Raw genomic sequence first — 13,169 nt, forward strand, 5'->3', positions numbered from 1 at the left:
CCCAAATTAACATTCAGCTCATTAATGTGCTGTAGAGGCCTCCGTGAATTTGAAAGTTAACCTTGACTTTCTCACCACTGATTCCTTTGTTATAATCTCATAAGATCCTCAGTTTTCTCAAATGACCCTTGATAAATATGCTTCTATCTGCCTCTGTATCCATGCCCCTAACCCCCATTCAACACTCAGATCTCATTCTTTGTATTTTTACCTAGGAAACTTTTTTGACTCCTTAATAAAACACACACACACACACACACACACACACACATATATATATAACCATATCCTAATAAAATTTGGTACCACCAATAACACTGATTTTCTTTTCTATTAAAATTCATTACATTTATTGATTGAAGTCTGTCTTTTCCGATACTATTTATATTTCTTTGAGGCAGAAATAATGTCTATCCGGTTCACAACTATCATTTTGCCTACCTCTTTAGCTAAGATGGATTCTTAATATATATATATATATATATATATATATATATATATATATAATTATTTATAAATTTATAACATACAATTTATTTTATTTAGTTATATATGTATATATGTATATGTGTGTGTGTGTATGTATATATATATATATATATATATATATATATATATATATATAATTTGTTGAATTAAACTGATCTGTGACCATATGTCTAGGTTCTAGTACTGGATTTGGCCCATAGTCTCAGTAAAGATTTGATGAATCATCATTACCATAAAATCCTAGAATCTGCATTAATTCAACAACCCAAATTCAACATTGCCTAAATAAACTCTGTAAGATTCTCACCAAATATCAGCTACTTGTCACTCCCAGACAGGAGGGAGTCACTGTGTCACACAGCAGATCATCTCAGGTTTTGGACATGAAACTGCATTAGATGTTCTATTTTAGTTATTTTAGGGCTAGGATGTAGCAATTACCCAGTGCTTACAAGCTTCTGGGTTCAATCTCCAGCATGAGGAAAAAAGAAGAAGAAAGGTAGATGTGTTTTACACTGAGTTGAAAGCTGGGATCCTTCTGGTTCCCCCACCAGCTTGTCTTGCACATTTTATTCATAATAATGAAGCCAACTGTCTTTTCTGCAAGACAAGTATCAGTAGACCAGTCCTTGTCATAAGATACCCTCCCCCAGGCACACTGCAGTTTCTCAACACCCCCCTAAAAGCTGGATGCTTGAACCCAGACCCAGTCTCCAGCTGTGCTCTGACCAGTACAGAGTAGGAAAAGGCTGTCACCATCTTGATGGTGGCTAGAATAGTTACAGTAATGAAACCAAGAGCAGATCCACATTCTGAAGGACAGACTCTTATACAATAGTTGCTTTTGGAATAAAAAAAAAGTCAAGACTAAATACAAAACTCAATACAAACTTAGAATGAGAAATTGTGAGAACTCCCTGAACATCAAACTTCATTGCCATCAAGGTAGACCAGCCTTTTCTAAATGTCCCTAAGATGTCCGGAAGTTCCTTGGTAGTAACATCCTGCTAATTTCTTATTAACTTTATTCCAGTTGTAACTTTTTGATGTCTCCATTATTAATATGCTGGAAACACATATTGGAGTCCAAAAAAACCTGGAATCAAATCCTGGATCTCACTTCACAAAGTTGTTGTGGATGTCACACAAACCACCATGTTGAAAACCTGCCACATCCAGGGCAGATCTGTCTTTCTCATCCACTTTCTTAACAGGTATTAGCAAACCATTCTCGCCATGCTGTTTACTCTTTTCTTTATTAAAGGGTTAGGTTCCCCCAACTCCTATATGTTAAGTTCTACTGTGTTATGTTTTAACACTATACAGTTATCAATGGCTGAGTTTCCCTGAGAGGGTTTCACTGGGGGCTCCCAGGTGACACTCCCCAGCCCTCTCTGCACCATTTCCCAGCCATCTTCTATAACAGGAGCATGAATCAAAGAGTTGCCAAGGAACCAGAATATCAAAGTCATATTAGGCTCTGCTTAGCACTACCTGTCAATCTCAACCCAGCTTCCTCCCACTGACATTCAGAATCACCTTTATCATATACCTTTATGGAAGGTCACATTTTCAGTCTGCTTCAAGTTAAAGCATGTCATTTTTTTCTGACTATAAAGTTAATACATGATCATTGTAGGAAAATTAGCAAAGAAACTAGAAGCCTAAAATAAATTGTCTATATCCTTACTAACCATCAGTAACTTCTTCTAACACTTTGGGATACTTCCTTATAGTATCAATTTTCTTCTTTTTATACTGTTCAGATGATACCATACATTCAATCATAAATCTTCCATTTGTTAATTAATATCAAGTCATTTTCACATGTTCAGGAAAAGAAATCTTAATAAATAACATCTCAGTACCTGCCTAAAATTATGTTTACGAATGCAACACAATTTGTTCAGTCTTCTCATGTAGAAAATTGAGATGTATACATTGTTTCTTTTAAATATTATAAATTATGCTTCTTAAAACAGCACCATCTGTACTTCAATCCTACTAATTTTTATTCCCTTGCAATCATCTCTCCTCTTTAAAATGTGGATTAAAAAGTTAAATTACTATTGTAAAGGGTATATTTTCTTTAGATAATAAACACACATGGAGCATCTGACGTGAGCCTGATATATAACACACAATTGAATAAGTACAAACATTTACAAACATCAACAAACCAATCCCTGCAATGTTTGCATTCTTTACAATCAAGTCTGGGAATATTTTTACTCTCTAAGCTGCTAAAAGTGTGTGTGTGTGTGTGTGTGTGTGTGTGTGTGTGTTCATTTAAGAATACAAATTATTAACAAATAAGGGGAATAAAAAATTATGGAGAATCAGAAATTCTATAAAATGTCTTATACGTCTTGAAATTCAAATAACACCTGCCAAAACACACTGAAAATCAAAAACAATAATGTAGGAAATTCATATGATATGATATGAAATTTTAATATATATTAGATCTGGGGCATCTATAAATAATACTGTTTAGACATTTTCATGAAAATAACCAGATAAAGCTCATATCCCCATGTGTTCTATCTGAAAACTAATTAATATCCATAAATTTAAAGCCCTGTATATGTTAAAATTCTAAAAGATTGTATCATATCATAACCGATTTCCATATCTGTAGCTTCCATTGGTTTCCTATTTCATTGGTTCTATTTCTCTCTTCTTCATTCTCCCTTGGACTGGACTGGACTCTCTCCTCCCCTACAATACAACCCTGCTGTGTCCCCTCCCTGCCTCTGGCCCCACCTTCCCCATTAGTTTCCTACCTTGAAGGTGCAGTTTGCTCTCCGTGCTTTGCAGAAGGACGGAACTCACAGAGTCCAGATTGTCATAGCTGTTACAGCCCAGAGGCCCAGTGCGTGTCTCTGTGACCTAGAGTGGATGTCAAATAGACAAGTGTGAGACAGACGTCTTTCGCTAGGGCAGACCCTGAAGAGTCATTCCCCAGCGGAGCACAGCCTACAGATAGGTCTTGTGACCTCAGGTCACAGCTGTCACCTCAACATCTCTCCTGTCAAAGAGCAGACAGGGTTGCAGGATGCTGAAGCACACAGCCTGGAGCCATAGGGCCTGGTTTCTATCCCTGGCCCTCACTCCCTAAGGTCGCTGTGAGTATGCTGTAGTCTATCTAATAAGTTGAAGCATTATATATACATTACAGAATCACAGGCTTTGGAATCAGTAAAATCAGTGTTAAATCCCCGTTGGGTCATTTATTTGCTGTGTGACATAAGGAAGTCATTTAACTTCTCTAAGCTTCTGCAAACTCAAACTTAGCAAATGCTTTCTAGGGAAGCTGTAAGACAGACTTGATGAGTGGTAAGTGCCAGGAGTTTCAAATGCTCAAAATGAGCATTTAATTACAATATATCTCTATACATTGTAAGGAATCTATAAAACATTATTACCAGGTAAGAACAATGAATTATCCATACTTTGCAAAACAAACTTGAGCAACAAACAATCAATGCCACTGCAAGAGAAAAGCATCCTGATCCTAAGGTTGTGCACCTCCAAGACACTGTTTTCCACAATATGAGGTGAGGGGCAATTGAAGAACAGTTATTCAAAAACTAACCTTGAAATAAGGTTAGTCTGAAAAGAGGCCTCTTCATCTCTTTACTTTCCACTATATGTTTTGATGCACTCAACCATAAAGACAGCCTCCACTGTAGAGTGGCAACTTGGGGAACAGTCACAGGTACCTCCTTCGCCCTTTTCTAGTTGTGAAACATTGATCAGTAACTTTCCCCTTCTAAGCCTCATTCCCCTGCTATTAGATGTTACCCCTGCTTTTATCACCTAAACAGGTAATGAGATCATATTTTTGACATGTTTAGCATTTTAAGATGCAAAAAAAAAAATAAATAAATGGAAGATAATCAGATTTTATTTTGTTTTACAAATGACTGATTCATTTTTGAACAGAATAATAACATGGTTATTATCAAGTGATAGTTAAAACAACCCATTTTTTAATTAAAGATATCCATGGTGGGAAGGAAAAGAACTAGGCAAAACTCCCCTGACCTGGCTCAGGGGCTGGCCTTGAAGGAATCTGGTAATGAGACACTTCTAGTCCACTGGGTCTTAGGAGAGTAGCAAGAAATGGCTAGAAAAATCCAAGTCCAAATTGAGTGCGGAAGGCAGTGTTCGTGTCAGAATGGTTTCTTGAGAGAACTCTGTGCAATTTGTCTGAGAAATTCCTCCTAAGGAGGCAGACTGCACTTCCTGGATGCACAAAAGAGGATTATCTTCTGACAGAGCTTCAATATCTCAATTCCGCATCCCATCCAGGGGGCAGAGAACTATTTGGTGATAATGAAAACCAGGTCTTTGCAGCTCCCTGACTCTGATGGCTTCATAAAGATCCCTCTCTCAGTGCCGAGTTTCCTAACAACATAATCCCCCCAATATAAGTGATTCTCCTCAGATAAGCTAGCCCTTTGTTTGTGGATCTGATTTATTTCTCTCCTTACTACTTCCCTCCTCCATAACTCTCTCCCGCCCACATTTCCCTTCCTGTGGTCAAATTCTGACTCATCTGTCATTTCCCCTTGACCTTCCCTCTGCACCTTTTGTCCCCAAGAGTTATCTTGAGAAGTCTTAATATAAGGTTAGGACTGCATTTTATTCAGAAGTCAGAGTGGAGACAGAGAAGCAAAATGCAGGCATAATACAATTTAAGAAATTTTGAGATGGAAAAATCTGCATTGAAACCCTCAGAACTAATTCTTTATATCACAAATGTCCTCCCACCTCTCTTTATAGAATAGTGTCTGAATGTATCTTATTTTAAATAATTTTTTTTAAAGTCCCCATGCTCTAAGGCACTGATTTGAAAGTTCAGGGCTATTCTATCCAGTATGCCTATTTAACTTTGAATTAATAACAGTAAATAAACTTACAAAATTCACTTCACAGTAGCCACATGTCAAGAATTCAATAAACCTGTGTGACTAATGGTTACTACATCAAATCAATAAAAATATAGGCATGTCTATCATCTTAGAAGGTTCTATATTGAACAATGCCTTGTGGAAGAAGGTGGTCCCACAAACCACAGTGTGTCCTGTGCCTGCTTTTGTGAATAAAGTTTTATTGGAACACAGCCTAAGCCCTTTGATGAACATACAGTCTACAGCTGCTTTTATGATATAACAGCAGAGTTGAGCAAGGCCAGCAGAGATCATGGGGCTCACAAAGCCTAAATATTAATCATCTGCCATTTTACAGAATATGTTTGCTGACCTCTGGCCTAGAAAGTTCTAATCACGTTAAGGTATTCTCCGTCTGTATAACCCTGATCAAAAGGCCTCAAACTATGGACCCCAGTTTCACCATCTGTGAAGGACACAAACGTTTTAAAAGATTGTTGTTCTAGGTATCTGACTTTTATTATCCATGTGATCTTGAGAAATTCATTTACTCCACCATAGCTTAGTTTCTTCAACTAGAAATGGGATGTGGAGATCTTCCGATTCTTTGAATCAGAGGACTATTGATGATGCCATGGCCAGAGCCAGAGTGCTCCCCTACATCAGTGCACATGGCTACCCAGACCACAGTGCCCATGAAGCTACAGAGCATGTGACCACATCAGTCAGAGAGGTTGGCATGGGTGCCATGAGTACATGGGCATGAAGTCAGGAACTGGATCTGTCCAGCTGCTCTCAGAATGTCTTCCTAGAAGTGCTGCTGCCTTGAGAGCCTGCCACCCAAGTCCACTGTCCAGCCATACCTTGATTGCTCCAGTTGATATCTGGATCTCATGGAGCCTCCTCATGGTGCCATCACGGTCAACAAAGTAGGACGACGCCAGCTGGTGCAGAGCTTCGACGCTTTGAGTGGCATTCCCTGACTTCCTGTCGAGGCGACTTTTGTCCATGTACATGGTCAAAGCCTCCTCTCCTGCATGGGAAGGGAAAGGAGACAAGGGAGCCAATGGAGACCCAGCGTGGGAGGAGAGGAAGCAGGACCCTCGTGCTGACAAGTGCTGGGCGTTTCTACCTCATTCTGTCTTCTTTCTCTAAAAGTCAGGGGAATGATGAAAAATCAGCAGTCCCAAGGTGACAGCATGCAGCAAGCTCCATCAGGACAAGGGTCACTGAAACACCCTCAGCCACTGAATCCAATCCCCACTGATCCACTCCGTACTTCTCACCAGCCTCATCTCACAACATCACCACCACCCCTTCTTCCAAGAAAGCTCAGTTTCTTTTGTAAAATGGTGGATTTGGCATAGACATTCCTTTCCCTTTCCTCCCTGTCTTTGTTTCTTCACTGTCTTTCCGTTCCTCCTTTCCTCATCTTCCCTCCTCCCTTCCTTCAACCCTTCCTCCCTCTCTCTCTCTCTCTCTCTCTCTCCTTAAATTCTCCTGCTCCATAGCATTCTAGATAAACAAGTGTATGGATAGAGAGATAGACACACATATAAGTAGATAAGACATAGAAATTCAGAGGTATCTAGAGATAGACACAGAGCTAGAACTAGAAATAGGGTAAACTGTGTCCCCATAGAGAGAGGGAAAACTGAACTTCCAACTCTGTGAAGGTATCAGCAGTGGCTTTATCCTGACACACAGCACAGTGCTTTCCACATAGTAGTGGGAAGTAGACATCAATAGTTAGTTCATCTTTTTCTTTCATTCACTCAATACATATTTTAAGTACCTACCATATGCCAGGCACTGTACTTCTGAGAGTACAAAAGAGAAAAGGGTCACATTTGGGGGATGAGGGATGATCAGAAAGTTTGATACAGAAAGGAAGGAAAATAGATACTTAGATCAAAGAGAAGGTGGATGGACAGATAGATATTTGAATGGACAGAAGAATGAATGGATGGAAGACAGATATAACTATGTAGACATGAATACACAAATTTATAGATTTTTCTCCATAAAGTTTTCCTTGGAAATGCATGCACGCATTAGTAACACTGCTAAGCTATGGTGACTTTTCTTTTGGATAATGAGATCTCTTGGTGACACATTAGGAAGGAAGCTCTACAGATTTCCACCAAATGGACTTCTGCATACCACTACTTCCACTTTCTGATAACATTGCCAGCGTGGGCACAATTTTTCTCTTCTCTGTTTCTCAGTTTATTCACTAGCAATATTGGGTGAAAAGAGCACCCACTCCCACAGGATTACTAAAAAGAATAAATTAGTTAATAAGTGTTTAGAAAAATGTCCAATTCATTGTAGTATTTGAAAATCAATTGGTATGGGACTGGGAGTGTAGCTCAGTGGCAGAACATGGGATTAGCATGCACAAGGCCCTGGGTGCAATCTCCACCACAAAAAAAAAAAAAAAAAGAAAAAAGGAAGGAATAAAGAAAGGGTGTAAGTAGAAAGAAAGGAGAGAAGGAAAAAAGGAAGGAAGAAGGAAGGAAGGAAGGAAGGAAGGAAGGAAGGAAGGAAGGAAAGAAGGACAGATGGAAGGAAGGAGAGACAAAGAAAGAAAATTGATTATTAGTGATAGTTACGGTCACAGAGCTAGTCTTCCTTGACCTGAAATAGTTGAGCTAACATCTCTGCTTCCATTTCTTCATGTGTAAAGTTGTAATATGGACCATACTTACCTCATAGTGTTGTCTCCAGGATTAGGTTAGTTAGTTAGATAAAGTACTCCAACCCTACCTGGCACATAGTAAGCACTGTGGCAGTGTTAGCTGCCGTGATTTGATAACCGCAAGCTGATGGTTGTATGATATTTATACATACATGTAATTCATTCATAAAAATAAAATATTTAGAGAACAAAACCTGTCAGTACATCGTCAGAAACCAAACCTGGTGTCTATGACAACTGCAGCGTCTGTAGAATGCTGATGACTTTTCAAGTTGAAGAAGAAAAAAAGCCATCAGCTTGCAGAGAGAATTCTATCCTGTCTGACTTCTGAAATCATATCCTGATTTCTGGCCCATTCCACTGTCACTTTCTCTTGCTCACCCCTCCTTCCCTGGCACGCCCATTTCCACTCCGCTCTACCTGTTCAAAGAGGACCAGCATCCCGAGCCACACCCTGAATCCAGAGGGAAGGAGTCAGTTTCTTTTCGTCATTGTTCAGCATGTCCTTTGGTTAGGCTTCGTGTGCCTGCACTGAGCATTTTGGCAGGCCTTGGGGTGACAAATGAATAAGACACTGGCATGTGCTGCGAGTGTAACTGCAAACCAAGATTGAGTACGAAAAAAAGTAAAATCTTCCCTTAGCAATTTGTTCTCTCGATTGCACGTTGAAATGGTAATATTTTGGATATGTTATGTTAAATATATTATTAAATTGATTTCTCCTTTTTTTCCTCTTTCTTTCTAAAAATGCAAAAAAAAAAAAAAAAGAAAAAAAATTACAGTGGCATATGCAGCTCTCACTTGAGGACTGCATTCTGCTGCTATTGGCCAGTGGTGGAGGAAGGAGACAGAGGCGGACGGCGATCATTTCAATACAGCAGGTGAAGAGCCAGGGAAGGGGGAGGCAGATAGTAGAATGAAGACCAAAGAAGGGCGGCCCACATCTCTGTAGATCACGTGGGTCACCAGGCTCTGATGAGCTGGTCTCTCTAGCTATATCCTCACTGCTTTCTGGGTATGCTCTCTCCCATACAGATGTGCCCCATTTTCTGTCATTGTTGGGACTCTGCCCTTCTGTTCTTCTCCTGGCTAATTTCTACACATCCCTATGTTACCTAACACAGCACTACTTCTGGGGATCCCTCTAACTATCTTCTACTCTTTTCTTGAACTGAGTAACTCTTATAAGGCATGTCCTCATGATACCCTGTATTTCTCCAATATGTCACGTATCTTACCTTCTGGAGATTTCTGGATTCCCCTACTAAAGCAGAAATACTTTGAGGTCAGGGAGCAGGTGAGAGTCTTTTCCCATCCCTGTGGCATTACCTAGCACAATATGGGCATGCATTATGTGCTTAAGAAATGATTGGAAGCCAACAGATGAATAAATGGACACAGAAGTGGACCTACTTGTACCATGTTGATTGACTAACAAATCTGCCTCTACAACTAGACTGACACCTCCCAACAGGAAGACCCATGATCATCCAAGTTCATCTCTAGGCTCCACATGCCTAGACTTGACTTGAATTCAAAGAAAGACACTCCAGTTCACGTGGACTTCTGTTACACATGAGGGCATAACATTCTGTTCTTTGAACACCAAAGGAGCCTAATAGATTTGACTTTAAAATGACTTTACATCCAATTATACTTTGAGTTCCAGGAATGATGGTTGGTGAAGTGGGGTAAAGTGTAATATCCATTTCATCTTTTTAATGTTTCTCAATCTTCTCCTAGGTTCTGATGAAAAGCAGATATTCAGTTATCATTTGATGGATAAACTGATGGATAGATGGATGGATGGACAGATGGATGGATGGATGACTAAACAGATACATGCATAGATAGATGCCTGGAGAAGTAAATGGTTAAGTAATATGTTGGGAATCAGAGTCACAAGGCAGAGGAAATAAATATTCCAATTGCCAGTTCAGGCTCTCTTAGGGGCCCACAAAGCAGAAGGTGAAACAAGCCCAGTTCCCTCTGGACTGAGAACTGGCAGAAGCAATCCTTAGATCAAGAGGGGTTAATGGACTTCTTGCTGCATTATTAAGACTTAATTTCTTGTTTATTAAGAGAATGTTCTGTTTGGAGTTACTCTGCCACTTGGGCATTCCTGTAAATTGCCTCTTCACCCCACAAAGGCCTTTGCTCAGCCTTCCTGTCCTCCAGGGAGCTTTGCCTCACTCTGTAGCACCTTCTTACAGAAGAGAGCAAAGTAGGATCAGATACACAAGATGGGAGAAGAAGTGGGATTTGATCCGTTTACCTCTAGGTCAATCGAAGGTGTTGTTCTCAGATGGGGAACAGGGCTGACTGGACTTCAGTCTTCTAGGATATCCCTCTTCTGTTCCTTCTGACCCCCTGTGATTTTATTCTCTGCCTTCTGATTAGCCAAGGGAAGATGTCCCAAAACACAGTGTGGGAAATAATGAACGCACACACACTAACATTCACAAATGGATGAGAATCATGAAGCTTCCTATAAAAAATGACATTCATGCAATACACATGATTCATGTACATGTAAAAACACACACACACATTTCACCCATATGTATATGTGTGCAATGTGTGCATGCACATATAAATGTGCTTACACCCAAGCATAGACAGGCATTTCAGAACATCTTTCTGGGCACATAGGTGTGTACTTCCATGCATGCTGGTAAGCTTAGTCACATATGTCACACACACACACACACACAAACATCTTCAATGTGTTTCCTTTGACCCCAAGTTCCATATTCAGAGGAACAAAGGAAAATTACTATCCCTGTTTGTTGTTCCAGGTGTGGAATTTGTCTCTTTACCACTTTCCACCAGGTCATTTTATGAATTTAACAGAGGGTACCAAAAAAAAAAATGTGGAGATCTCAAGAAAATGTCCAAGCTGTTGGACCCCACCACCAGCTCCGCTTCCTCATTCCCACCCCCTTTCCTCCTTCCTTCACTTCTCTAAAAAGCCAAACACACACATTTACTTGTCATGTATGTGACAGTCTAAGAGTCATCTTCCGTTGCTTGATGATGCCCTTAGGAACTGACTTGACACCTCAAAGAGTTCATCATGGCATTTATGCTAAATGATTATGGTGTTCTTGGGGGAAAAAACTATGATTAAATAACATTTCTGCACTTCCTCGTATGTAGATGGGGAAACTGATATTCAGACAAGAAAGTGAATTTCTGAATGCCTCCCACTCACTTAGTGAGTGCCAAGACTGGGCTTTAATCCTGGATCTGCAAGTTCCTTAGTCCAGATAAGACAATCATAGTAAGAATGCTAACCACATTTAATGCATCATTATGTTTAATCCTTGAAATTTACATCAAGTAATATTTTTATGACTACTTATAAAAAAGGAGCCTCAGAGAACTGAGTTATTGGTAAAGGCAACACCAAGCTGGGGAAAGCAAGAGCCAGAACTGGAACCCAGGAAATTAAAATCCTGGCCCCTTCACTCACTACAACTTCCCACACCCCTTCTGTCCCTTTGCATAAGGAGGTCCTTAAGAAGTAATTTTCCATGCATAAATGAATTAAAGGATGATATGAGAAGGACCTCACAGGATTTTTGGCACACAGTATTCATTCAACAGTAAACCCTTTTCCTTCCCTCCACTCTTCCATGGCAAGGGCTGAGGGAACGTTTAGGGCCTGCTGTCCGACACCAGATTTCAATCCGAAGCTTTGCATATTTTAAAATGTTGTGTTGTAAAAACAGTGGAGGAACAAGGCTCTGTGAATAATTTACCACCTCGCCTTGGAGAAATTAAAAATATATTTCACTGAGAAAGAAAAGTCTTTGCTACATGGGATTTCCAGGCATTAGGACCAGAGCACAGCTTTTAATGGAAGAATTGAATTAGTTGCAATGATGATTTTTTTTTCCAAGTGAAAGGGGAGGTGGAAGATATTCAAAGGAAAGGGTACAGATTGATGTCACAATCGGCACAGAAATTAATTCATTGTCACTATATGTTAAAGTAGAATTCATATGAATTATTTCACCAAGTCCTACTTAATTTAATGTCTAAAAACAGACAACAAATATCTGCTAATTGGGTCATTGTTGAAGTGGGTGGGTAGATTGGAGGGTAAGCAGGTTAGTAAAGGAGATAATTGGTATTAGGTGGATAAAAATACTGTAAGCTTAGAGACTGGAAAACCCTAAGTTAAAAACTTAACTTTTCCCACTTTTTTGCTACACCTCTTTCTGGTTTTCCTTGCTTATAAAATGAAAATGTTATGACTAAATTGAAGTTTAGAGAAACACAGTATATGGTGTCTATGGTGCAACGAGAATGAATGAATTTGCCCAATCAACATTTCTATCCACATTATCAAATGACTGATCTTGCCTTCCTCCAAAGGGTGCTGTATGCTCAGCCTAGAAAGTGCGTCCACCTTCCTTTACCTAACAAGCTCCTGTTCAACTAAACCACCACTTTCCACCATGAAGTTTGGACTGATGGCTTGAGTTCGTAGTGCTCTATCCACATTACAACCGTGTCCACCCCTCCTCTATTAATACACCCATCTCTTTACCTGGCGAGGGCTGGGACTAAATGAATCATATCATCTCTGTGAGCAGGTAGCACAGTGTTGTACCATCAAGGTGGTTCAGTGGTCCCATTCACCATGGATAGAAACAGATGCCTGAGGGATTGTAACTCATAATATCAACTGATGCATGCAGGCGAGGCCAGTCAGGATCTAAATGGCCTCGTCTGTACCATTTCCCATGGTTTTTGCATCAATTTCCTTCCTTTTATACGGCTCTGTTTCCTCATTCCCTCAAAGATGGATTGGACCTGATGGGCAGGGATGGGGAAGACTGAACTGGGTAAAGCAATTAGCCTACTTTCCTGTTAACCCATTCCAAGCCCATACGAGACACAAATGATACAGCCCATTTTTAAAACGATCACTTCCAGTTATGAGTCCCTAAAGTGGACTTATATAAACAAAAGCAATTCCCTAAACAATATCTGAAATTTAATTTCTTCCCCGGATCAGACCCCATTTCAGAGGACTGAAGATAATTATCAGAAAAAAAAAAAAAGCATTC

At 39.8% G+C, this 13,169-nt stretch overlaps 1 protein-coding gene across 1 annotated transcript in view; it reads right to left on the reverse strand.

The window, feature by feature from the left end:
* Brinp1 (BMP/retinoic acid inducible neural specific 1) overlaps nucleotides 1–13,169 on the reverse strand; it is a 119,834-nt gene that overhangs the window by 49,956 nt on the left and 56,709 nt on the right. Inside the window, exons 3-4 of the mRNA XM_026408649.2 lie at nucleotides 6,251–6,420; nucleotides 3,276–3,381 (exon numbers count right to left, since the gene is read on the reverse strand). Of these exons, the coding sequence (XP_026264434.1) occupies nucleotides 3,276–3,381; nucleotides 6,251–6,420 (276 nt within the window). The remainder of the gene's footprint in view (nucleotides 1–3,275; nucleotides 3,382–6,250; nucleotides 6,421–13,169) is intronic.

The sequence above is a fragment of the Urocitellus parryii genome, chromosome 4 (assembly GCF_045843805.1).
Source record: "Urocitellus parryii isolate mUroPar1 chromosome 4, mUroPar1.hap1, whole genome shotgun sequence".
NCBI classification, from domain to species: Eukaryota; Metazoa; Chordata; class Mammalia; order Rodentia; family Sciuridae; genus Urocitellus; species Urocitellus parryii.